The 26,916-nt window shown below is 42.8% G+C and overlaps 2 protein-coding genes across 2 annotated transcripts in view; both read left to right on the top strand.

The window, feature by feature from the left end:
- Nucleotides 1-17,520, top strand: part of si:dkey-192p21.6 (heparan-alpha-glucosaminide N-acetyltransferase) — a 54,091-nt gene extending 36,571 nt beyond the window's left edge. Inside the window, exons 11-18 of the mRNA XM_054749875.2 lie at nt 1,455-1,567; nt 2,389-2,510; nt 4,079-4,202; nt 4,276-4,362; nt 6,272-6,349; nt 12,718-12,788; nt 15,916-16,028; nt 16,300-17,520. Of these exons, the coding sequence (XP_054605850.1) occupies nt 1,455-1,567; nt 2,389-2,510; nt 4,079-4,202; nt 4,276-4,362; nt 6,272-6,349; nt 12,718-12,788; nt 15,916-16,028; nt 16,300-16,481 (890 nt within the window). The 3' untranslated portion in view covers nt 16,482-17,520. The remainder of the gene's footprint in view (nt 1-1,454; nt 1,568-2,388; nt 2,511-4,078; nt 4,203-4,275; nt 4,363-6,271; nt 6,350-12,717; nt 12,789-15,915; nt 16,029-16,299) is intronic.
- Nucleotides 17,521-24,111: 6,591 nt separating this feature from the next.
- ret (ret proto-oncogene receptor tyrosine kinase) overlaps nt 24,112-26,916 on the top strand; it is a 37,246-nt gene continuing 34,441 nt past the window's right edge. Inside the window, exon 1 of the mRNA XM_054749872.2 lies at nt 24,112-24,389. Coding sequence (XP_054605847.1) covers nt 24,317-24,389 — 73 coding nt within the window. The 5' untranslated portion in view covers nt 24,112-24,316. The remainder of the gene's footprint in view (nt 24,390-26,916) is intronic.

Raw genomic sequence — 26,916 nt, 5'->3', positions numbered from 1 at the left:
CTTATGACCGTGTCCCCAGGGGCACCCTGTGGGGGACGCTCCAGGAGTATGGGGTGGGTGGCTTTCTGTTAAGGGCCATTCAGTCCCTTTACCAGAGGAGCGTGAGTTAGGTCCACATAGCTGGTAGTAAGTTGGGTTGGACTCCGCCAGGGCTGCCCTTTGTCACCGGTTCTGTTCATTACCTTTATGGACAGAATTTCTAGGTGCAGCCGTGGTGTGGAGTGTGTCGAGTTTGGTGGCAGGAGAATCTCGTCTCTGCTTTTTGCGGATGATTTGGTCCTCGTAGCTTCATCCAGCTCTGACCTTCAGCTCTTGCTGGGTAGGTTCGCAGCCGAGTGTGAAGCGGCTGGGATGAGGATCAGCACCTCCAAATCTGAGACCATGGTTCTCGACCGGAAAAGGGTGGCTTGCCAACTCCGGGTCGGGGGAGAGGTCCTACCTCAAGTTGAGGAGTTTGAGTATCTTGGTCTTGGTCTGCAGTGATGCGGACGCTGAGCCGATCTGTCGTGGTGAAGAGGGAGCTGAGCCAGAAAGCCAGGCTCTCGATTTACCGGTCGATCTACGTCCCAATCCTCACCTATGGTCATGAGCTTTGGGTAATGACCGAAAGAACGAGATCGCGGATACAAGCGGCCGAAATGAGTTTCCTCCATAGGGTGGCCGGGCTCAGCCTTAGAGATAGGGTGAGGAGCTCAGACATTCGGGAGGGACTCGGAGTAGAACCGCTGCTCCTCCGGATCGAAAGGAGCCAGTTGAGGTGGTTTGGGCATCTGGTCAGGATGCCTCCTGGATGCCTCCCCGGGGAGGTGTTTCGGGCATGTCCTGCCGGCAGGAGGCCCCCGGGTCGACCCAGGACACGTTGGAGAGGTTACATCTCCAATCTGGTCCGGGAACGCCTTGGGGTCCTGCCGGAGGAGCTGGTGGAGAAGGCTGGGGAGAGGACGGTCTGGAGCTCCCTAGTTGGGATGCTGCCCCCGCGACCCGGACCCGGATAAGCGGAGGAAGATGACGAAATCTAAATATAGACAATCCAGTTTTAAACTATTGATATGTTTAAACTGATAGCTACACTGAAATATTAGCGGAAATAGTTAACATTTAAACTTAAATCTAAATATTTAAAATGAAGTTTAATCAGTTTACCCACGAATATGTTATTATAGTAAAGAGCCAAATTAGAAAGGAACACTGAATCATCCATGCTTGTGACTCTTGGGTATTATGGCAGGAGGAGCCAATTGTAGCTGGTAAATCTTATTTTCCAATTGGAGCTCCATACATCACGTTTCTCAGCCTCCCATAGGAAAAAAATATTCTTATTTTTCTCTGATCATCAGAACATCAGAGGAAAATGTCTGTGTGTGAATGGGAATTTCTTGCAGTATTTTTCATATAAAAGCGAGTAGTGTGTGCTGTTGTAAGCATTTACACTGTGTCTTGCTGATTGGTCCCAGTGTCCTGGTCCTGGCTAAGGATCCCTGGAGTGCTGCAGCGTCTGGGCTTCACCTACTTTGTTCTGTCTCTCCTGCAGACTTTCTGGGGCCAGACAGAAATCCCAGAGAGAGCGGTGAGCACTTCTGTCAAGTTCACTTTCATCAGTTCAAACACACAAAGAGAAAACAGACAATAGAGCGAATCGGTCTGAGACGGCGCATTCGCACACAATTTAATTATCCAAGCCAGCGGCATCAGACCGTTTTCTAACAGCTCACTCACAAACATCAGATGGGCCCAGATTTGTCCTTTTTACCATCTTATTCTTGCATGTTGGCAAGCTAACATAAAGCTAAATAATTAAAATGGTCAAACTTATAAACTTGCCAGGATTCAACTAAAAAGATGATGAAAATGATAAAAATGACAAACTTTGCCATTACCTTGGGATAAACCCAAAGTATAAACTTTATTTTTAGAACTAGTGGTTTGCCTGTCAATCTGTTACGTTTTCACATACCTACAGCGTCATCTTACCTGTGGGTGTTTGTTTTATCCATCTAAAGTGAGGCAAAGGCTCTGCTTTTGTTTGGTGCAGAATCATTCTTCTAGAGCTCCTTTTTGTTGTGTTGAGGCAGGAAAATGCTCTTCCTTCTTTTATTCATTCAGCCTGTTTCCTGTGTGGTTCTGTGTCTGCCTGAAATGAGCAGGAATAAAATTTTGGATGTTTCATTTAAAAGATGAACCAAAGTACAACTACCGTGCAACTTTAGCCAGACGGTTATCCAGAGGTTAAGCTTTACATTATCATCGATTCCTAGTAGAAAAACACAAAAGCCTGAAAATGGTTCATTAAAACAGTTCTGGAATATTTAAAAATGTAATAAATCTTTAAGTTTATCATTATAAATGTGAATAAAAGAGAGTTTGCATGTTGCCTGATTGTGTTTGCAGTTCCACTGGAGGAACTCGGCTCATGACATTTGTCTCTATTGGCCCCAGTGGCTGGTCATCATCGTGCTGGAGATGCTGTGGCTCTGCATCACTCTCCTCATGCCCGTACCCGACTGCCCCACGTAAGTCCCAACAAACCTCACATTAACTAAACGAGCCCGTCTGTTTGGTGCTAGTGTGCACCTGGTGCTGCAGGTGTGGTGACCTGCAGTGATTTACGGGCTTGTGTTGGATGCTTCTTATAGCTTAATGAGCCGGTCTGAGTCTATCAAGTGCAATAGGAGGAAGAGGATCCTTCTTCCTCGCTCTGGGTCTTTTGTTTTTGTGCGGTTTCCTCATTTCTTTGTTAGCTTGACCAACATTGGATTCAGAATTCTGAGTTCTCCATCTAGCCTTTATGTTTTTATGCTTTCTCTTACATTTGAGTAACAGGGTTAAAAAAGACATTTTAAAAAGGAATTTTGTGTGTTTCTTTGCAAAAGTTAGAAAACTACCTTCAGGACTGATGCGCTAATGGCTAGTCTGAGCTCAGGCAAGGCCAAAATCTTTTGCTGCCATCTCAAAACCGTTCCGTTTGCATAAATGCCATTGCAGTTTGAGTAAATATACTTACTATAAAGTACTTTACTATACTATACTTCTATGTTGATACTAATACGGATTTGGAATTGGGAACCCTCCTAAAATGCTCCAGTCTCCCATTTTTCTAAACCATTTATTGGACTGTTTATAAACAGAATTCCACGTAAATGATGATGTCACATCCAGCTGATTCTGGCCATGCATACTTGTCTGTACTTGTGTACTTATGTCCTCGTGAAACGTCATCAGTCCTAAGTATGCATCATGACAAGTTTTCACAAAGTCCCCGGATGTGTACTTGCTCCGCCCACTGTAACAAGAACGCATCAATGCATCCTCTTGCGGACTTGGGACAGCAGTTTCCCATAATGCATTGCGTCGCAACCGTTATACTCCGAACACCAGAGGAGAAATCTAGAGTTTATATCAGAAATACAAATAAATATTACGTTGTCTATTGTTGTAAATAATTGGTACCTGTACAATTTGCTGTGTGTATTTGGGTTTTACTTTTCACAATCCCTCAAAATGCTAGTTAGCTAACCCGCTATCAAAATAAAAGCAGAGTACTTCTGTTTTGATGAAAAATTAATTTTTATTCATTTTTTTATTCGTTTAACAGCGGAAACCGCTGATATTTTATCATTTTTGATCAAAAGTGTACCAAATATAATACTAATAATACGTTTTTGCTGTTATTTTATTAAATAAGGAACAAACTAGACTTTCATTTTTATATCAAGTGTGCCCTAGCTAGAAACAAGCAGTGCTTGTTGCCATAACACAACGGAGTACGGTTCTGGTCCAAATGCCGTCCTCATCCTCCCGTACTCGGTAGAGCAGACTTTTTGGTGTCCTTGCCGAGAACATAATTGTCTTGTACACAAGAACATACCAGCATCATTGAGTATTGATAAACGGTCTCTGTTTCTCTAAACTCAGGTTGTTCCCAAAGCTGATATTGATTTAGAACTTTTATACAGAATTCAAAATGGCTGAACACTTTCTTTTGACGACAGGTTTTATTGGCAGAACCTCCACTTACCTTAACTTTGTTGTATATTTGATGTAATTTTGTAATTCTGACCCTTGTGTTTATCGTCATCAGCGGTTATTTGGGAGCCGGTGGAATCGGTGATGGTGGACGTTACCCAAACTGCACCGGGGGTGCAGCAGGATACATCGATAGGTGGATGTTTGGTGACAACATGTACAGATACCCCACCTGCAAAGTAAGATTTGTTTTCATAGCTTCATTTGTAAAAAAAACGTGTTTTTTTTACAGACTTGTTTCCATTATTGCAGGGACTGTATCGCACCGTGCAGCCCTTTGACCCAGAGGGGGTTCTGGGTACAATAAATTCTGTTGTTATGGGATTTCTGGGGATGCAGGTGAGCTGGATCATTTATTTCTCCTCAGTTAGCAGCCAAGTCTCCTGAATCCCTGAGTTCTCTTATTCTTTAGTCTCTGTACTGTGATGGAATGAAAGCAATGAGCCCGTTCCCTGTGCAATTTGAATGAACTGCTGTTTCAGCATTCACCAATAGCGTTAGACATCCTCTTACGTACGGTCAGAGCGCACGTGAGCGTTTGAGGACGTACCTCGACGGATGCAGCGTTGGCCACATTTCTCTTAGATAATCAAGCCTTTAAAATACATAACTAAATAATGTGTTTTTGCTGGAGCGCATTCACAAACGAGGGCCCTTGCTTTTGTCCATAAATACAGAAGTGGTGAGAATAGTTTAAGGCGCGATACATTTTTCAGCCTCGAGATGGTGTCGTCGGGATAAAAACGTCCAGATTTCAGCTTTAATTTTGAGTAATCCCTTTCAAAAAATGTTTTTGTTATTTATTTTAGGACATTTGTCAATATTTTATTCATTTTGAACCAATAGAAATTTTGTGCTAATGAGGTCCAACTACACAGAGTGAAAATTGGCTCGCAGGAGGTTAAAGTAAACTTTTATTGTTGTTGTTCGTATTATAGCCATGATTATTATAATTTCAATACATTTTTACGTAAAAAAAAAAAATTTAAGCGCTACATTGGATCAAACCAGACCCTAGCCCAAAAATCTTTGTTTTTGAATCCTTCCATCCATGCGAATTCTGAACCTGCTAATCCACGCAGGGTCATGGGGGGCTGATGCCTATCTCCAGCAGTCTTCACTCAACGAGGCGGGGTACACCCTGGACAGGTTAGGGTTAGTCCATCACAGGACAAACCATGCTTAAACACACTGACACCTAAGGACAATTTAGAGACCAATGAGCCCGGCAGTCCTGTCTGTGGACTGTGGGAGGAAGCCGAAGTCTCTGGAAAGATCTCGCGCATGCACAGGGAGAACATGCAAACTCCATGCAGAGAGACCCCAGGCTGGGATGTGAACCTGGGACCACCTTAGCAACAGTGCCAACCACCTGCAACACTTTGCAGCCCATTTTTTATAATAAACAACCCTAAAACATCCTAAATTAGACATACCAGTGTTACACAGCCCTCTGTAGAGGACCCAACTCTTCTCCTGTTGAGTTATTTTGTTGTGACCAAGATCTTTTAAGTTTTAAAAAAATATTCGGTTTTTCTAATAAAACATCAAAGCACCCAAATGTTCATCCTCATTCACATTTCTTTCTAATTAATGTAAACCTCATTCATTCATGAAAATCCCTCATGTCCTTAATTAGCCGAAGACAAGATGCTTCTTCATGCACAGCTGCTCTGTAGCTTAATACACACGGAAAATGTTCACAAGACAGGGATTTTTATGTAATAAATCATTAAAAACTCATATAAGAGACGAGTAGACCACGCTTCAGTGAGAGTTAAAACTAGGCGTGTGCAGCTGTCCTGGTTTATTGACACCAGCTCGTCTGAAGGAGCAGAGAGAGCCTTTGGTCTTTAGACCCAGGACTCATTCCGATCTGTGCTGTGGGAACTTACTTTGCCGCATTGCTTAATTCCCGGTGGGCGCTTTGCTCTGAGCCCTTCAGTCAGCAGGTCTTAGATGACACGCCAGGTGTCCGCCGCCCTCCTCTGTGTTTGTTCATGCTAATGTTCTCAGCTGAAACGTATTCATCATCACCAAATTAATCAGTCGGCTTGCACACCGCATCTGGCTCAACGGCGTTGGACAAAATGTGACCGCCGCATCAGAGGGGGACCCTTTTATGGAAGAGCCACGTCCCAGGACTATTTGGTTACCAGCGTCCAAACGGCGGGTGTTTCAGTTGATGTGGCGTTTCCTGTTGACTGTACTCATCAAAGCGTTGTGCTGTCTGTGTTTTTCTCTGCAGGCGGGGAAAATTATCATTTTCTACAAAAGAAAAACCCTCCACTGCCTCTGTCGCTACCTGCTGTGGGCCGTCATCCTGGTATGTGGAGCGTCCCGACTCATAAGCAACCCCAAAAATCAAATCATGACACCCTTATGGTTTGGGTGTTTACTGGCCAGCCGGGCCAAGGCGACTCATTAGCAGGACTTGGCGCACACGTGTGTGATCTCAGCGCGGTTAAACAACATCCATGTGTGGCGGGTGTTTCCGGGACGACGTGGATATCCAGTGCCTCAGGGGATGCACATGGACATGCAGGGCTCTGATGTTTTCCATCGGTTTTGGTTTCTTAAATCAGATCAAGACTTTAAATTCAGGATAACGTGTGAAACCTGTTTGGATAGCTGTCAGAGCGGTCTGACCTTTCTTGGTGGTCTCAGAGCACAAGAAGCACCAAGCTGGCCCCTGTTTCACATATTAGAAGGGTACTGCGCCCTCCAGGGAGAAGGCCGGTGTTGCATGACATGGCTTGTTTTGTGTTTCCAAACCTTCAACAGGAAGCTGCTATTCTGCTTTTTACAAAACTAGAACACGGCCAAGCCAAGCAGCCAAGATCTGCATTTGGCAAATATTGATGTGCGTGTTCCCGTGGATGCTGCAGAAGGTTGTTTTGTTGATAAAAGCAAGGTCAGCAGGGCTGTTGTCTGTCGCTCCTGTGGCTGGGAGTGATGATGGAGCTGGAGGAGCTGTCTTCATCAGCCGGACTTTGAAATCCCACTGTGCTGGAGGGAGAAAAGACACCAAGCTGGAGGGAAAATCAGGACACGTGTGAACAGCTTTGGATGTCCAGCCGTCTGCTGCGTAGAAAACCTCGATGTTTTTGATTAGGTGTTGACATTTTAGGTGTGCTATCTCTTTAAGGTTGCATCTGGAGCAACTTGAGTAAATGTGTTTAAAACACACAAATGCAGCCGTAAGCCGTAAGTGGCGTGGTAGAGTGTCTTCCCTGGGATGGGAAATCGGGGGAGTCATACCAAAGACGTTAAAAACGGGACCCAATGGCTCCCTGCTGGACATTCAGCTCTAAGGGAATGGATTGGGGGGTTAAACCACCAAAAAGTTCCCGAGCGCAGCCGCTGCTGCAGCTCACCGCTCCCCAGGGGGATGGGTCAAACGTGGAGATGTAATTTCATTGTGTGATGATGACTATTGGGACTTTAATGGGCTTTATTTTCAACGTGCATGATTACATTTTTAAATAAAGTTTTGACCGCTTTTAATGTAAATGGGTCTTTTTGGTCAAAAAATGTAACAGATAAGTAAAGATAAGACATGAGATGTTCCGGTCAGCAGTGCATTCTGGGAAAGTGGGAACTATACCTTGCTGGTAAAACCAGGATAGCTGGTTACCAGCATACATTGTGTGTTGGTGCTGGTATGCTGGACCAGCATACTGGAGCATTGCATGCTGGTCCATCAACTAAACCATCATCAAAGCACAACATATGCTGGTAACCAGCTATGCTGCTGGTTTTCCCAACAGGGTACCCAAGAGCTTCTTTGATCTGGGATTTATCAAGCTTGAATTAGACATTTGTGACATTCCCAGAATGCAAACGCAGAGCGGTGGGGTTGCAACATCTTTTTCTTATGTCAGAAGGAATATTCAGTAGAATATAGTAGCTAGTAGAAGCTAACTGTTAGCATTGCAACTCCATAACATGACAGAAGCTCCTCCAGGCTTGTTTCATTACTGGAGATAAAACATTAATGCCGCAGAGCAAACCGAGTCAATGATAGTCACGTTACTGTTAGCCAATAAGAAGTGAGATATCCAAATATCAGGAAATAAGACTCCAAATCCTGCCATCAGAAGCTCAACTCTGATGTGGCTCACTTCTAGTTCCTGAAACAGAAGCACCAGAGCTTCATTCCCACAAAGATCAACTCACAGGGCATTAGTTTATACTAAAAACCTTTGCTAGTGTGTTACATAAACAAATGAACTTGAATCTTTAAGACATTAGAACCATTCAATGGGGAATATCTTAAAGAGCAAGTCACCCCCAAATCACTTTTTTTTTTTGCTGATAAACTACATAAACGAGTGTCTAGTCGTGCTGCAGACACGTGTGGTCAATAATTTGGCAGCTCAGTGCATCTTGGTTAAAATTCAAATAATCTGCCTACAACTGCCAGTGTTGCGCCGTCGTCAGGGAAAATTCTGCACTGTATCTGAATTTAAATCTGCCACCGCTATTGGCTAAGAGGTATACCATGATGTCATCTAGTACATTATGATGTCATAATGCCATTGTGAGCCTGTGTGTGCGTATTTGTTAGCGGCTCCGCCCTCTCGCTCTGCCAAGCAACAGCATTTGTTGCATTTTTCAAACATGAAGTGGGAGTGAAGTACGCTTCTTGTAAGGGGTGACTTGCTCTTTAAATGTTGTTGGACTGAACTTCCTTAAAGAGCAAGTCACCCCCTACCAGAGTATTACTCCACTCCCACTTCCTGTTTGAAAAATGCAACAAATGCTGTTGCCTAGCAGACCGAGAGGGCGGAGCCACTAACAAATACACACACACACACACACGCAGGCTCACAACGACATTGTGACATCATATGGTACCAGCTAACATTCTAGGGTACCTCTTAGCCAATAGCGATGGCTGATTTAAATTCAACTGCAGTGCAGAGTTTTTACCTGACAACGGCACAACACTGACAGTTTTAGGCAGAAAATTCACATTTTAACTAAAACGCACTAAAGTGCAAAACTATTGACGACACGTGTCTGCAGCACGATTAGACACTCATTTATATAGTTTATCAGAAAAATTAAGTAGATTTGAGGGTGACTTGCTCTTTAAATTTGACATTTCTTCCCTTTTTAAATCCCACAAATGAAATCAGAAGGACCCAATTATTGCAGTTTCTTCCCGTGAAACTGCTACAGCCCTCCATTCCTGAATGACAAATGCTTTCTGTCTCCTGGTGTTGGATCGTATTGATCATCATTGCACGGAGACTTACGGAAAGCAGGTGAAATAAATTAGATCCATTTGGCGTCTCCTTGACGAACACACACACAGGGAAGCAAATAAATACAAGGTTTTGTTGTTTTACAGCTGTTGCCAGTTAACCCCACACGGACATGATTTAACTCGGCTACATGTTCACTATCATGTTTATTGGAGGATCAATAAAAGTCCTGGTGAACTGAAATTGAAAATCAACATGAATTAAATTTCCTCAGCATTGTGGCGCCTGTTAGAATCCATGTTTGTCATTTTTGCATAAAGACCCGGCTAGAGGAAGACTTTCAATTCCTCAATAAATAAAACAAGCGACTTTGTTACTAATTGAACCCAGTTTACTTTTAAAAAATGCCAGTTTAATTCAAATCTGTTACAGAGGGATTGTGCCGCTGCTGCCGACATAAAACTTAACGTCGGATCCATGGACGAAATTTTCACTTTGGAAGTGGGGGGGACACGGGGTGGGGGGTATCTTTACAGTATGCTCTAATAGGAAACAGGCTTCAACACTAACGGTTGTTTTCTGTTTGGTCCTAGAGCTCAACTAGTGTCAATTTAATATAGTGTAATATTGTTTTTGGATGGTAAAAAGTGCAGGGGTCAAAACATGACTTTGGAAAAAGTGGGGGGGACATGTCCCCCCCCCCCCCCCCCCCCAAATTACGTCCATGGTCGGATCTCTGAGTTGCATTAATGTTGCTCTAAAACCAAAAACAGCTGACTGCTAAAACTCCTCTTTTAGTCATCTCATGTCTAAATAATTTGAAAAGGACCTTACGGATTTCTAGAAGTTTCCGGATGAAGTGAAGCCCTCCTCGACAGACTGAAGAAGCAGATAGAGCAGAGCGTTATTTTTTTCCCCATCATTGAATTCGTAAGTGAAAACCACAGAAGAAGGAAAGCATCAGCCCACCCGAGTGTTTCAGCCTGCTTTGATTCCCGGTGCTAGATCTGTTCGCTTTGCTCGACTTCCTTCCATCGCATAAAACAAATGTAATTTTAGCTGCCGGCTCTTGATAGACTTCTTTTTTTCTCACATCGGAAGCCGAGTTCGGCTGCCTCGTGTTCTGGACGTGTGTTTTCGACATTGATAAGATTTGGGAGGGCTGTACGACCCAAACGCTGAACCGCAGGATCCTGCTTACGTTCCACAAAGAAGCAGAGGCTTTTCAGACGCTAAGTTTAGTTTTTCTGTTTGTTGAATTCTCCAGGCTAAAAGGCATCAGGGCAGCCATGCATCTTCATAACAAACAACAGCCTCAGTTAATTAAAGTTCAACGATCAGACTCCTGGCGAGTGAGATTGAAATTGAGCGATTTGCCCCACATACCAGCCCCATCCCACATCCCGCATAGCCCGGAGACTCGATCCAGCCTCAGCTAGACTATTTCCACACCATTGATTTTGTCATCTATACACATGATGGATATCCACATAACGAGCGTGTCTGAGTTCTGATCCACAGCTCCGGGTGCACAAAACGTTCCTCCGTGAACCTAAATCACATGTAAAGGTAAATAGATGAGAAGATGAAACCTGTGGGCGATGCATCGCTCATCAGACTCGATGCACGTTTCTCTGGGTGGTGAATAAATAAACACTGAGAGAAATTAAAGATCTTGTCATTTTTTGACTATTAGTTTAGTTTATTTCAAACAAAGAAAACATACATAATTTTTTAAAAAGTACCACAAACAGAAAAATACATATCATCCCTTCTGTGTTTGAAAAGGAGTAGGCTGAAGTGGAAACTTATATATCCCTACCCCTTTATACAAGTAATTTTTACTTGTTTACTAAATCTGACACAAAACCTACATTAAAACAAGCAAAATGGTACAAGTCAACAAAAAACCACCAAATTATATGGAAAAAAACAAAAAAAGAAGCATTTAGGAGTTCTGGGAAATTTCTGGGAGGGGGAAGGTCACAGGAAAAACGGGAAAAGTTTCATTCTGTAAAAACACGTCGTAATTTCATCCGTTCAAGACGGGGCAAGAAGGGTGGTGGTGTGATGTAAAAACCAGCATTCAGTGACCAAAAGAATCCCTGTTTTTTACGGTGCTCTGTATGAGAACCCAAAACAGCGTAAAGTACGGCGTCGTGGCGGGATTTCTGCCACATTTTATAGCTCTGGGAGTCTTAAAACTGCGATTTGAAAAGAAACGTCAATCATGCGTGTTTTCTTTTCCTTCTGTTCTGCTTCACCAATAACTCTTCCAATTTTACAAACGCTGGTTGTTTTGGCGTTGTCTGGCAAGATCACTTCCTAATCAGCGTGACTCTACTGGACCCTTGCCAAGTCCATGCCCCAGTTCAGGGGCACGGTTGGTCGCTGAAGCAAACCAGAAAGCGGACCTTTTTGGCCGGCCCAGTGACATGGAGTCACACGCATGCTGGGAAGGTCCCATAGTGGAAACAAGCCTAATGACCGATACCTTTGATGTTGAGAAATAAAATAGGCTCTTGCCGTAGCAAGCAGTAGCTCAACAGGTTGAGCGGGTTGTCCAGTAATCGGAAGGTTGCAGGTTCGATCCCGGCTGTGGACAGAGAATTCTGCTGTTGTGTCCTTGGGCAAGACATTTAACCCACCTTGCCTGTTGGTGGTTGTCGGAGGGTCCGGTGGCGCCTGTGCTCGGCAGCCTCGCCTCTCATCCCCACCAGTGTGTGAATGTGTGTGTGAATGGATGAATGATACACTGTAGTGTAAAGCACTTTGGAGTCCTTACTCTGAGAGGCACTATACAAGTGCGGGTCATTTATCATTTATCCTCCACCAGAGGGCAGTAGACAAGTGTGGGACTGGATTTGGCAGGTTTCTGATGAAGGCACCAATCCTGATGCTCCATCTGGATCCTTAAGGCTAGAAATGCAACAGCGGCCCCCGACTTGGGACAACGTGGCACTGACTAATCAGAAGACTGATAAACATAACATTTTAGTTTTCATCCGAAACTTTCCATCCAAACCACTATGGCACCAAAGTTTAGCCACCTATCTGTAAAAGTCAACGCGTTGCAGCTAATTTTGTATTTTTCTAATGTTAGTTGGCTTGAACTGGGAAAAGCTGATGGGATGTAGATGAGTTTTGTCGAAAATGCATCTAGTAGGTTGTGAGATATTTTGCTAACAGAGCTGACTCCAGAGATACGAAGCTGTTTTAACGGCAAAAGTCAATTCATAAATCTTGCATGTCCGGTAATCTCTAAATGTTGTGAATGAGTCTCAGCTACTACCGCTTCAGATGTCAGCTCCGTGTCTGTAAAACTGCCTGATTTAGAGAAGTTTTTCGTCTCTTAATATTAATTAGCTACGGCCGCCGTTGGTTAATCTGCAGGAATCTGTTTTCTCACATTTCAGTTGCATGACGCGAATCGCTTTATCGCACTCCATCGATTTGAAATCTGTTTCATTTCTGCCCTCAGGGAGCCTCTGCAGCCGTCCTCTCTAAGTGCACGCGAGACGAAGGATTTATACCTGTCAATAAAAATCTTTGGTAAGTGCTTTCGGACCCTCTAAATCCAGCCACTTCTCCTCACGAAAGAAAAGGATGGGCTTCCAATAGGCACAAATCAAGGCTGCTAAAACACATGTTTACGTACCTCTAACGGCAGCTGTGACTGTAAGTGATCACTCTAGCTGCTGGAGGGGTGAAGTGCCCAACACCATCGCTCCTCCAGCAGGACAGAATCCTGCATCTTCTCCAGCCCAGAACTTTGAGTGTTTTACCAGCTCTGAGGAAAGTAACTCCTAAACCAGGGCTATTCATTTCCAGGCCTCGAGGACCGGTATCCAGCACGTTTTAGTGGTTTCTCTTGTGCAACACACCAAAGTAGCTCATCAGGCTCTGCAGCAGCATGTTAATCACCTGTTAATTGAAATTAGGTGTGGTGAAGCAGGGTTGAAACCAAAACATGGTGGACACCGGTCCTGGAGGCCCGGAACTGAAAAGCCCTGTCCTAAACTACCCCATGTTTTTACCCCTCCGCATTCCCTTTAAAATGATGTGAATCATTTAATGGTTGCAGCAGGAAGAACACCATTACATCTGTGATGTGTAAGCAAATTCCTCCCAACACTCCTCAGGGGCCACCCGGCTAATGCCATGCTCATCCCTTGCTATTACTGCACCTGTCTGGCTTTTATAGGCTGTTCATCATGCGCAGGTTATTGAGCTCTTGAGTGCGAGTCCCTGCCTGGATGTCTAGAGGTAATTAACTGCCGGGCAAGAGTCCTTTTTTGGCCCCAATTCAGCTGACATTAAAAAAAAAAAAGCTCACTGCAGTGAGGCGGCCGTTTTGCATTAGATTGTTTTTCATCAAACATTTTTGCACTTAGAAACCGACAGGGACACGGGGGGCTGGCACGGCTCCACCGGGCTCGTGGTAGGGATTCACAGCTGGTCCTGATCCAGGTAGCGCTGCTGGATTGGGCGGTTTGGATTCTGATACTTCTGGCAACACTGGTTACAGATCTTTGTGTTGGTCTCCAGAAGAGGATGGATGGACTGAAGTGCACAGCTGTGGCCAAATGCTGCTTTTATTAATTGCCACAAATGTTGCTGCCTCAGGTTTTATGATGGCAGTTTGCTTAAACTCCAGAAGAAGTAGCTGGCTGTAAATTATAAAGTCCGACTTCTGCGCCGCCTGTGCAGAGCTGCTCAGGGTTGGCAGCAAGCAGGTGTGAGGGCACCTGCAGATCAGTGAAGAGAAGATGTTCGGAGGAAGGTCTGGTGTCCAGAAGGGTGGCAAAAATATCCGCCTCTCCAAAAAAAAAAACATCAGAGACAGATTGATGTTCCGCTTAAGGATCAGGATACTGAGAACTGGAGAAGTAATTTTATCTGATGAATCCTCTTTCTGATAATCTGGAGAAGAAAGTATGAGCACCCTGTGTCTTGGGCGGTGCTTCTCAGCCACAGGAGTGGACACACTCGCAGTTTATCCTCAGAACAGCCACGAACTAAGAATGGTACCAAAACATCCTCCCAGAGGAACTCCTCTACCCATGGAACGACAGGTGGGTGACAAACATTTTTCTCCAGCATGATGGAGCACCGAGTCAGAAGCATAAACATGTTGGGTTCAGGTCCAGGAAGCTCTCCAGACCTTAATCTCACTAGTAACTTAAGACAGAAACAAGAACCCACAAATTCTGACAGACTCTAATAGTAGTAATAATTACTAATAGTAATAGTAATACTGGTGATGATAATAATAATAATAATTATTATTATAATTATAATAGTAAAAAACATAATAATAATATTAATATTAATAATGGTAATGGTAATAATAGTAATAGTAATAATAATACTGGTAATGATGATAATAATAATAATAATTATTATTATTATTATTATTATTATTATCATTATTATAGTAAAAACATAATAATAATAGTTATGGTAATAGTAATAATAGTAATGATGATAGTAATAATAATAGTAAAAACATAATAATAATAATAATAGTTATTGTAATAGTAATAATAGTAATGATGATAATAATAATAGTAGAAACAATAATAATTAAAATAATAATAATGGTAATAGTTATAATAATAATAATACTGGTAATGAATACTGGTAATGATAATAATAATACTGGTAGTAGTAGTAGTAATAATAATAATAATAATAATAATAATAATAATAATAGTAATGATGGTAATAATAATAATGGATTGGATTTATCTAGAGCTTTTCAAGGCACCCGAAGCTCTTTCCATTATTCATGCACTCTCACATTCTCACTGCTGGTGATGGTCGCCACAGCCGCCCCGGGGCAGTCTGGCAGAGGCGAGGCTGCCATTTCGTAACATCGGCCTTTCTGACCACCACCAACACAGCCAAGTCAGGTGAAGCGTCTTACCCAAGGATACAATAGCAGAATACCACTGGTGGGAGCTGGAATCAAACCCACGACCCTCCGATCACGAAACAATCCGCGCCACCTCCTGAGCTACGGCTGCCACAAATAAAATGAACAATAACGATGAAGGAATGAGCTCCATGGATCAGGATCTGGACTGGGGTGAACTTTAATGGTCTGGGAAATGAGGATCCACATTTTTTATGCAGGTCATTTGCATAAACGTGTGTATTTGTCAATAAAAGCCTTCATTGCCTGCGTCTGCTTCAGTAACCATTGATGGCCTGTATTTGATGTAGCTCCTTCTGGAGTCCTAGAGCCCCCCAAGGCACTTTACAACACAGTCATTTACCCATGCACACACACATTCACTCTCTGGAAACAAACATCTGACCAAATGATATAAAACATAGAAGCGTGGCTTCATGAGACGTAGCTCTTGTCATTCTAAGAGCTTCTGATCAAGCTTCATTCCCAGTGATCCTGGATTTTCCTGATTATTCCCGTTAAAAGGAAGTTTTCTTTACCGTTGTCGCCGGCCACTGTGCTTGCTCAGATGGACACCGTTAAATGTTTGTTCTGAACTGGACTGCATACTATCTGGATAAGAACTGGACCAGTTTGGGTACCAGTCTCCTGAGAAGACCTTTGGAACTGGTTCTTTGTGGATAAACTGGTGTTCACAACAAGCTGGCAGGATGTGGACAGGATGTTATTTTATTAAGATTTATTAATGATCTTTTCCTCCAGGTCGTTGTCCTACGTGTTGTGTATGGGCTCATTCTCTTTCCTGTTGCTCGGAGTCATGTACTTCATCATTGACGTCAAGGGCTGGTGGGGCGGACAACCCTTTTTATACCCAGGTACCGTCTGTGAAACGTCGTTAAAATATTTGAAATGAAATTCAAATGTGGTCCAAGTCCCTCACATACGATGGACTAAGACAAAAGGAGGAGAATAAAGCCTTTAATTTGCTTCAAGCCTCTAGATTTCTCTTGAAAAGCCCAAAATTTGAGCTTCTTTGGGAAACCTTTAGAAATGTGCACAGTGAGACCCTCAGATAGCTGGATTGTTGATCTGCAGCAGAAAACGAGAGTCCCGATTCAGAGAAATCTCCCCTCTTCCCCCCCGCAGGAACAAATTCCATCCTCGTGTATGTCGGCCACTCTCTCCTTGGTTTCTACTTTCCCTTCAGCTGGGAGATGCACTTCCAGGAAAGTCACTGGGAGCCGCTGCTGCAGAACCTGTGGGGGACGGCTCTTTGGGTGCTAATTGCCTATCTGCTCTACAGGAAGAGGTTTTTCCTGAAAATATAAGCAGGCTGACTCATGCTGCTTCACTTTGGTTGTTGCTTTACGGTTTTTGCATCTGTAAAAACCAACTTTATTCACTGCAGAAGGGTTTGTGTTTCAGAGAAGCTCCAGTTTCCTCCCACAGAGCCTCCTTACATCCACAGGAGTCCTAAACTATTATCTATAACCGAAACAATCTTCCTATGTAGCGTGTGTTAGAATGAATAAAACTACACTTTTATCTAGTTTTTTAATAAATTACTCTTTCCGTCTGTAGCGCAGAAGAAAGGGAAACCTTCCATAATAACCATTAAACCACCAGTTCATCTCCCAACAAAACATGTCAGCGTGTCCACGTCCTGATTTACTTCTTGGCACATTTTGTGCACAAAATAAATTGAATAAATTAGATATACTGATGTGGTACTTAACAAATTAGGCCAAGTGATTCCACTACACACCACTAGCCATTATGAGACTGTTGCCATGGCCACTCCTCCTCTTTGTGTGTGTGCGCGTGTGTGTGTGTGTCTGCCATCTGCTGTCCACAGGACAAGACTTTAATAGGGGTCAAGATGCACGGCTCACACAGAGTGTTGTTAATGGGGCTGACACTCATTGCATTAGAAAATCAGGAAAATTAGCTCAGCTCGTCAGACGAAGCTCATTTAATATCCGAACCCTTGTGGTGTTTTTACGTCGGACGTGTTGAATGCTTAGTGATGATGGGACTTCCACCGTTTAGCTGAGCGACTTGTCTGGCTGAGCAGGTCAGGTCACGTGTGCATCTTGTGGATCATGAATTGACGGTGCTTAATAAAGTGAAACGACATCAGACTGCTCTTCCTGATAGATATTCTATTACACACTCCTCACCAGCTGTAATAACATCATCTAACGAGCTGTGGTGGATCTGGTCTCCTGAAAAGAACTTGTCTGACTCCCGGTAGGAGCGCCCGGCTTCCTTGGACGAGACTTAAGCTTGTAATTGCTTTTCCAAACGCCGGTAATGGAAACGTATGGCTGCTGCTTCCATAAGAGGAAAATAAAATCAATAAAATCACCACAGATGTCTAAAGATATCTTTCATTTACATGTAAAAACGAAGCTTTGTGCCTGTTTGTCTACTTAAAGAGTTTTATTTCTGTCTTGTTTCTTTTTTTTTGGGGGGGGGGGGGGTCAGTAAATAGGCCCATTTTCACTATCAGAAGGTACTTTTATCAGACTTTTGCTGCATGTCTCCAGGCATGTCTGAAAGGACCATCTGTTCATTCCTGAATTAACGGACTACCTGAACTGGGGTGTGTGTTCAGAAATTGCCAGGTAGAGACACCAGGCGCCGCATGGACGTAATTTTGGGGGGGGGGGGGGGGGGGGGGGGACATGTCCCCCCCCCACTTTTTCCAAAGTCAAGTTTTGACCCCTGCACTTTTTACCATCCAAAAACAATATTACGCTATATTAAATTGACACTGGTTGAGCTCTAGGACCAAGCGGAAAACAACCGTCTGTGTTGAAGCCAGTCCCCCCCCCCCCCCCCCCCCAGTGTCCCCCCCACTTCTAAAGTGAAAATTACGTCCTTGCCAGGCGGGACTTGTGAACTCTTGCTGATTGGTTGTAACTCAGAGGGAAATGATAGATAACAGCCGGCCTTTGTAAAATGGCCGGTTTCTGAAGCCAACAAATGATAAATGACCCGCACTTGTAAAGCGCCTTTCAGAGTCAGAGGACTCCAAAGTGCTTTACACTACAGCGTATCGTTCATCAGTTCACACACACACACACACACACACATTCACACGCTGATGGTGATGAGCTACAATGTAGCCTTTTGATGCTAATCAGTGGCGTCACCCACCGCCGAAACGGTTGCTATATCCTGAAATCTTAGCAAGACCCTGAGAGGGGCGTTTTTTTATGGAGGCACAGTGGCTGAGACGACCGAGCCATCATACTTCCCGCTCACTTTTCCCCCTCTCAGAAATTTCTTGGTACTCCCATAGTGGGAACACGGCTAAAGTCTCCGACTGAAATTTAGTCCTTTAGCAGAATGGATGGTTCCATCATTTGCAGCAAGAGGGTCCAGGTCCATAGCAGCTCCAGACCATCACATGACCGCCCCCGTGTTGGACTGATGATGCAACAATAAACCATCCAAAAAGTGCCACTTTCGTCTCCTCTGTTCCAGAATAGATTCTCCAAAGTCTTTGTGGATCATCCGGATCTGCGTTTTACCCCCTCCGATGGACCTCCGCTGGCTGGTCTATGTAGCGTTGCTTTACCCTGCAGCCCGGAGAACCTCCGTGGGATTTGCTCTTTACTAAGACATTGATTGGACGGTCATTGCCGTGTGACTGACTGGTGTCCTAAAGGCCTGGGGTCATCCAGTCTCACAGGGATCCCAGACTTTAACCTAGGACTCTAAATACACACTCCTCATCCAGGTCCCACGGTGTTGGAGCAGAACCAAACAGCTGCACTGACTCTGGCTTTGTTACAGGACGTTAATGTAACCACTTAATTTGGTCTCTTTTAAATCATCAAAATTAGTGGAGACTGAATCTCCTTCAGCAAAAAGCAACCCAAGCATACTTCTAACTGAAATAAATAAAGTTGCGTCTAAATTCAATTCAATTCAATTCATAAATACTTTATTAATCCCAGAGGGAAATTGATTGCTGTAGTAGCTCAGAATAATAATAATAATCAAGTCATCAAAGAGTTATTGTATATTACAATGGCTGTTGGCAGGAATGATCTCCAGTAGCGGTCAGTGTTGCAGCCAAACTGAAGAAGCCTCTGACTGAAGACACTCTTCCGTTATCGGACAGTCTTGTGAAGAGAATTTCCTCCTTCTCTGTCTCCGTTTTGCTCTCACTCTGCATCCACGCCTCTTGCGTTTTAGCTCATTTGGGATTTGTGGCTTCAGTTGAGGTATTTCAGCCTTTCCAATGTTAATCAGCTGCTCCCGATGGTAAACCAGCTTGTTGCCATGGTTACGTATCATAACAAATGCTCAAAAAGTGAAAAAAGCTAAAAAATAGCAGTAAAAATCCTCCAAGCTTCTCAGCACCAGAAACAGAAAAGTGAAGTGTCCAAAAAATATAGTTTTTCTTGAGAAACTAGAAGAAAAAATGCCCAAGAAAAGGCAAAACTTACATATAGTCAACAGAGCTACTCCAACATGCAGCCACCCAGAGCAGCGCAGTTCCGGAAAGAAAAGCTGAAATCTTGATGTGATGATTTCAAACTAAATATTTAGCTAATATTTTGACTTGGGCTGGTGTGGAACTGAAGTAACCTACCAAGATGAAGGCAGGGTGGAGACTGATTTATGCTTCTCCGTCAGCTCCATCAGCTGGGGAGTGTCGCAAAGCAATCCTCCGCCAGGATAACAGAGAGCGTAGCGCTATTCTGGGGTTATCCCGCCACCATTAAAGTCCCGTATCTGGCCCACGATGGTGTGTTGGCACGGATGAATTTTTCCCTCCTTCTCCTCCGCCTCTTCATGCGATCAGCACCTCTAAACCCACATTTCTCATCCTTTCTGCCCACAAACAAAACGCTTGCTCCGTATCTTTTGTACTTCACTTACGGGTGAATAAACCTTCATATTGTCAGACTTTTTCCGCTAAGCGTTCTTGAATCTGTTCCAAGTCTGTTGCTAAATACCTTCAGCAAAAAGCAATCCAAGCAGGGCAATGGCGGCGATGTTGACAAATTTAAAGGAAGCGGCATTCTGACCAATCACAAGTTTGCGATCTCCGTCTCTTTCAATGGACAATTAAAAATTGCGCTAATCTCCGTCACTCTGCGAGCTCGTCGGAGAGCCCTTGCAACTGGCGCATTATGGCATTGAGTCTCTGCACTGACGCAGACAGGGAAGTATAAATCCTTCTCAACTATTTTATCTAGTAAGTATGAAGGCTAGCTAAATATTTAGTTTAAACTTCCATTTTTAGGATTCAGTTTTGAAGTAATTGTTTGGATTTCATTAAAATCGCTATATTTAGACTTCATTTTAAATATTTGGACGGGACTTTTTGTGTTTGATCGTAAATAGTTAAATATAAGTTTATATGTGGCCATTTAATTCTAAATATGGGGTTAAATTGGGTTTACTTGATGTATTGTTTTATTTCTAAATATTTAAATTGAACTTTATACATTCAGATGTATTTAACGTTATTTGACGTTTGGTTTAAATATTTGAATAGGCTATGAGTGTAGGCCTTTTTTTAATTTAGGTCTACACCTATAGACCGGTAAAACTCTCGATTTACCGGTCGATCTACGTTCCTGCCCTCATCTATGGTCACGAGCTTTGGGTAGTGACCGAAAGAACGAGATCGCGGATACAAGCGGCCGAAATGAGTTTTCTCCGAAGAGTGGCTGGGCTCTCCCTTAGAGATAGGGTGAGAAGCTCGGTCATTCGGGAGGGGCTCTGAGTAGAGCCGCTCAGTGGCGGCTCCGGAATTTTTTTTCTGCAGGTGCTATGAAGGAGCTAGTCATTTTATTGAGGGTGCTATGAAGTAGAGCCCTGCACTGGAGCCCTAGGGCCGGGCGCCTTTATTTTTAAATCAAATTCATTAAAAAAATCTGAAACACTTGAACGCAGCAGCACCTGCCTGCTTCTCACGCACCGTTAGCTCAGTTAAGGTCTGTGTGGTTTATAAATGCGCCTACATAAACGAATTCCCAAACTGCTGATTGAAACATGTGCTCCTATTCTAATAAGCCATTTTTTGTCCACTTTGATGTCAGAAACCATTCGTTTATTCTCATGAAAACGGCAGCATTCTGTTTTTCTGTGAATAAATTCGCTCTGCAGTTAAAAAAATACAACATTCATTGCTGGGTTTTTTCTAACTGGAGAGCGCATTTTCAGAGCGGCAGATAAAATTTACAAACGCTTTATTAATTGGGGGCGTTTATTTAATCTGCCGCTCTGAAAATGTGCTCTCCAGTTAGAAAATTAGAATGCAGCTTTTTTTTCTAATTGCACAAGAGCGCATTTTCAGAGCAGATTAAATTTACAAACGCATCCAATTAATATAGTGTTCGTAAATTTCACCTGCCGCTCGAAAAATACGTTCTGTTAGAAAAAAAAGCTGCATTGATGCTGTTTTTCTTTCTTTTCTTTTTTTACTGCAGAACGCTTCTTACAGATAATTAGAACGCTGAGCATTTATCACACTAAAACATTATGAAAGGTTAAAAAAAAGTCGGGCTCAGGTCGGGCCAGAGAATCCTGAAAACCTTTTTGGACCGGGTCGGGCTGGGGCTCCACCTCCTCGGGCCGGGCCGGACATGGGCTCAGATTTTAGGCCCGTGCAGGGCTCTACTATGAAGGAAGTGGTCATGCGTACCTATTGTTCGCTAAAACACCTTCAACACTAGAAGATACACGTGTACACAACACCTCAACAACACCAGAAACAATCATTAATATACATCATAAACATATGAACAATCGCTGACTTTTCCATGAAATCATAAACAAATACAGCCACACAGAAAACCTTCTCCCTCGCTTCTTCGCGGTTCGTTCATCGCGGATTCGCTGCTTCGCGGATTTTTTCTTTGGAGCATTTTTCAGGGGGAATTCGCAGATTCGCGGTATTTTTCACTGATTCGCGGTATTTTTCTATGCGAAATATCAAGAAATTCTTGTTTTTTTTAATCAATTTCATCATAAAATGCACTTTTTCTAATAAAACTAAAAAAAACAAGTAAAAAAATTGTTTTCTTGAGTTTTACCCACAAAAAGAGAATGTGATCATACGATAATTCAATAGGGAGCGTGGTTTCACAGACGCGGAAGTGATAGCTTCGGTGAAACGCCGGCTAATCTAGGAAACCCCCGAGCGTTCGAGCGTCAACGAAGTGACACGGAAATGCCGGGCTTTCCAGAAGTAAGTAAGATAACTTACTATGAGCTGATAGTTCGTTGGATTGATCGGTAGGTTGGAAACTCTGATCATGAATCTGAAGAAACGATGACTGAGTGGTGAGCTGGAAAGGCGACTTTCACAGACGTAGGTGCGACGTGGAGGGAATCCCCACGAGGGGCATGCTGGGAGTCCCTACTTCGCGGATTTTCACCTATCGCGGCCAGGTCTGGAACGCATCTACCGCGATAAACGAGGGATTACTGTATAGTGTTGCAAGGTTAGCTAAAGTTAGCGTTAGCATTTCCAGCGGCCAAACCCTGGACTGCTGCGGCGGTTGAGGGTTGACTCTCTTCATCCAGATCCGTAGGTTTTTGTGGGTCTGAGATCGCTTCCAAAGATTCATTCGTTTCTGACTGAACCCGTGGAAATGTGGGCAACAAAACCCGACCCATTTTACCGCTAGCTCTACATTTCACTCGTTCACAGGTGGAAAAAGAGGTCATAGGTTAACATCAATTTCCTGTTTTGGTTTAAGTTTTTACAATCTATATGATAATTTACTGATTATTTTTGTTTTGTTTGTTAAATATTTTCACATCCACACATTAAATTAAAATTAAAGTGTAAAAAAATATATAATATTTACTTGGGGGTGCTATGGGGGTGCTATGACTTATCCAGGGGTAGCTATAGCGCCCCATGACGCCGCCACTGGACCCGCTGCTCCTCCACATCGAGAGGAGCCAGTTGAGGTGGCTCGGGCATCTGGTCAGGATGCCTCCTGGACGACTCCCTGGTGAGGTTTTCTGCATGTCCAACCAGGAGGAGGCCTAAAGGTAGACCCAGGACACATTGGAGGGACTATGTCTCTCACCTGGCCAGGTAACGCCTTGGGATTCCCCCGGAGGAGCTGGCCCAAGTAGCTGGGGAGAGGGAAGTCTGGGCCTCTCAACTGAGGCTACTGCCCCCGCTACCCGACTCCGGATAAGCGGATGAAAATGAATGGATTCTAAATATTTGGGTTTTGTTTATATATTGTTTTAGTTCTAAATATGTAATTATAACTTTATATGTTTAGAAATGTCTCTATCTTCGTATATTTAGTTTGGTCTTTTTGTTAAAAATTTTATTGTAAATATTTAGATTTGATATTTTCAGTCTCTATTCCAAACAGATAAATTAAATTAAGGCCTTATATTCAGATTTGAGTTGACATTTTTAAATGTCTTTGATTAAAATATTTCACTATAACTTTAATTATTAAATGTTTGTATTTAAAATTTTAGATTAAGCTTAATATACATACCTGTACAGTAGATTGGATTAAAAATATTTAGAATTCACAATAAACTGAATTTACTAAACAATTTCAATTAACTTCATCTAAATGCGTTATGTTAACTGTTACACATTTAGATTGTAGTTTTTAAATGTCTGTGCGTTTATTTTAAATTTGTTTCTAAAAGGTTATATCAAAATGATTCTTTGACTGTAGTCAAACATCGTTTTCGTGTTTTTTGTTGATCCAGACTTCACACATTTAGAGGTAGTTAGTTAGAATACACACCCACCCCCACCTCCTGCTGGCTGTTAATGAGATGACTGGCCTGAGGATAAATGATGCTCTTATTTCCTGTAGATGCTGACCTACCTGCTGCTGCGGAACCAGCGGGCAGAGAGCGGTGGAGCAGCAAACCTCCTCCCTTTTCCTCCCCCTCCTCCTGCCCCCCCCCCCCCCCCCCCCCCCCCCCAGTCAGCCAGCCCCTCAGCAGCCGCAGGAGCTCTTCTGTGGGACGCGGACTCCAGCTGGGCTCCCCGGACGCAGGACGCACACCTTCAATAACGCATTTCTGCGCTTTTCTCTCGGTTTTACAGCTACTCCTTCTTTATTTAGCTCATCTGAGGGGAACTTTTCCAGGAGCGACTGGATTTTCATTGAGAAACTTTCCCTAATGGTTTTCTAATATGGAGTCAAGTTGTGGCTTCTGTCGGGGAAACGTCGCTGCGCTGCAGCTGCTGCTGCTGCTGCTGCTCGGAGGTGAGCTCATCCTCATTTTACTGTTTAACAAATTAAACAACGGAGGAACCTACACATATTTATAGAATTGATGTTTGACTAAAAATCTGAAGGGAAGGCGTCACTTCTTAATAATTAAATAATTATGATTAACCATAAATCTGCAGAACAGTTCCAAATTTAGCCTTTAAGGTGATTTTGGCGACAATAAAATCAGCCAATCAGCTGTTTCCATTACTTTTCCTGTTACAAGAGAAAAATGCGTATTTTTATGTTATTGCAGAATCATAAATTAGTGCCTGTGCCAAACTGATCCAAAAACAAGAGAAGAGGTTTCTGAACTCTAACCTAAAGCTGAACACCTTTTGGAAGCTGGGTGATTTTTTTAAAGCATTTTTTTCCCGGAAGTAACCTGAAACTAGGACCCAGTGGTTTTGTTGTGGAGAACTTGCTCCATAATATTCTAATCCCATCCAATCCCACAGCCCAACTGCACAAACATGTCCTCTCGTGAAGTCTATTTAAAGTGTGGCTCTAAACTCTTGACTGCAAATCTTAGCAAGCACTGTGGTCCTATTAGAGGTCAATGTCAGAACTTTATCAGAGACTTTAAAGAATCTGATGCTTTTATGTGATTGAGACCATTTGGTATCAGAAGCTCTTCCAGTTATTTAATTAGCTGAATTCCTGCAGTCTGTTTGGACTGTTTTGTCTCTGGAGCCGCGTGGTTGCTCCTGATGTGATGGAGATGAAAGGGGCGCTGAGACCTTCAGCCTTCCTAACTCATCACCTGTCTGCTCTAAAAGATCCTCGTTTGCTCCAGGGAGAAGGAGAGGTGAGCTGCAGGCAGGTGTGCAGCAGCTGCGCTTATCTCTGGGCAAACACTGGCTGTTTGTTTTCTGCAGGGAAATATTGCCTGCCCTGTTATATAAGTGCGCACGGTGATCCAACTGCAGGACAGAACCAAACTTCTTGTAAAATGACCCATTAGATTGATCACTTCTGCTGCTTTTTAGTGATTATGATTATTTCACTAAAAGAGACATTTTCTACCAAAGACTTTAGTAAAATGGTAAATTTTACAGTTTAACAGCATGTTTGTGCTTATTTATAAGAGCTCTACGTCTTTAACAGGATCAGTACTTTCTGCAAAAAGGGCTTATTTGAATCCTCTTTGTTTTCGACCATCTGGTGGAGGAAATCAGTACTACAAGTGTTGTTGTTGTTATAAATGCACCTATTCTGGTTTTGAGGAGTTTAAACCAATTTCCGATTTTTTTTTTACAGATCTGACCTGCCATTACCAATTTTGTCTGATTCTGATCCTCAAACTCTCAAACAGTAATAACAGGAAAACTAAAACAATTATTCCAGAATTAAAATGTCTGCATAGAAAATCAGTCATCGCTAATAGGCTAACGCTTGGTAATGATGCGTTCACAGACCAAAACGTTTATTTAAAATCAGATTTTTGAGTTTCGGATTGGTCTTTGCATTTAATTCTGAAACCAATTTCAATGAATGACTCTTTTTAAAATTATTATTGAAGCTCTGGTTGATGTTTTGTCATTAAAAACATAAAATTTGTTTTCATCTATTAAAAATAGAACTTACCTGACTTTTATTTCATGTGTGAGAGCTACAATAATCAGGTTCTGATCCTTTTTTGGACATTTGTGCCGCTGATGTGGATGATTAATGGGAAAATAAGTTAAGTGGAGCAAGTTTTAGTTTCAGGATTCCAGTTTGGTGCTTCTGGTGTATTTTTACTGCAAGAACTTGAAAATTATATTTAAAAACTAACTGAAGCATTTTTTTAATCAAGAGTTTTCAAAGATTTGTGTGTGTGTGTGTGTGTGTGTGTGTGTGTGTGTGTGTGTGTGTGTGTGTGTGTGTGTGTGTGTGTGTGTGTGTGTGTGCGTGTGCTTGTGTGTGTGTGCGTGCGCATGCGTGTGCATGCATGTGTCCGCATGTGTGTGTGCGTGTGCATGTGTGTGTGTGTGTGTGTGCATGCATGCGTGTGTGTGTGTGTGCTTGTGTGTGTGCGCACGCGTGTGCATGCATGTGTCCGCATGTGTGTGTGTGTGTGTGCGTGTGTGTGTGCATGCATGCGTGTGTGTGTGTGTGTGAGAGAAGAGAGAGAAGTTTAATGAGAAATTAATGAGAAATTAAAATCAATAGTGCAATATAATATAACAAAGAAACATTTGCAGGTTTACAAGCAAACACACAACTTACACAATGCTAAGAATGGGCGCGGGCAGAAGCATAAGCTTATAAGCCCAGCCCCCCAAACCCTTTGAACTTAAACAAAATTTTAGAATAGCGTACCGATTCCATAATTTTTACATCATGTTTGAAATGTATGGGAATATATTCAAATCCCCATTCTAGCTTCATAAAAAAAAAAAAGACCTTTAATGTTTTATGCATTTTTTCATTGACTTGATTCATAATATTTAATCACATTTGATTTAAACATACCCTTAAACTTTACCATTGTTGAACAATCTTTTTGCTCCTGGTCTAATTTATTCCACACATCAAC

The sequence above is a fragment of the Nothobranchius furzeri genome, chromosome 12 (assembly GCF_043380555.1).
Source record: "Nothobranchius furzeri strain GRZ-AD chromosome 12, NfurGRZ-RIMD1, whole genome shotgun sequence".
NCBI lineage: Eukaryota > Metazoa > Chordata > Actinopteri > Cyprinodontiformes > Nothobranchiidae > Nothobranchius > Nothobranchius furzeri.
This window is presented reverse-complemented; position numbering and strand designations above follow the sequence as displayed.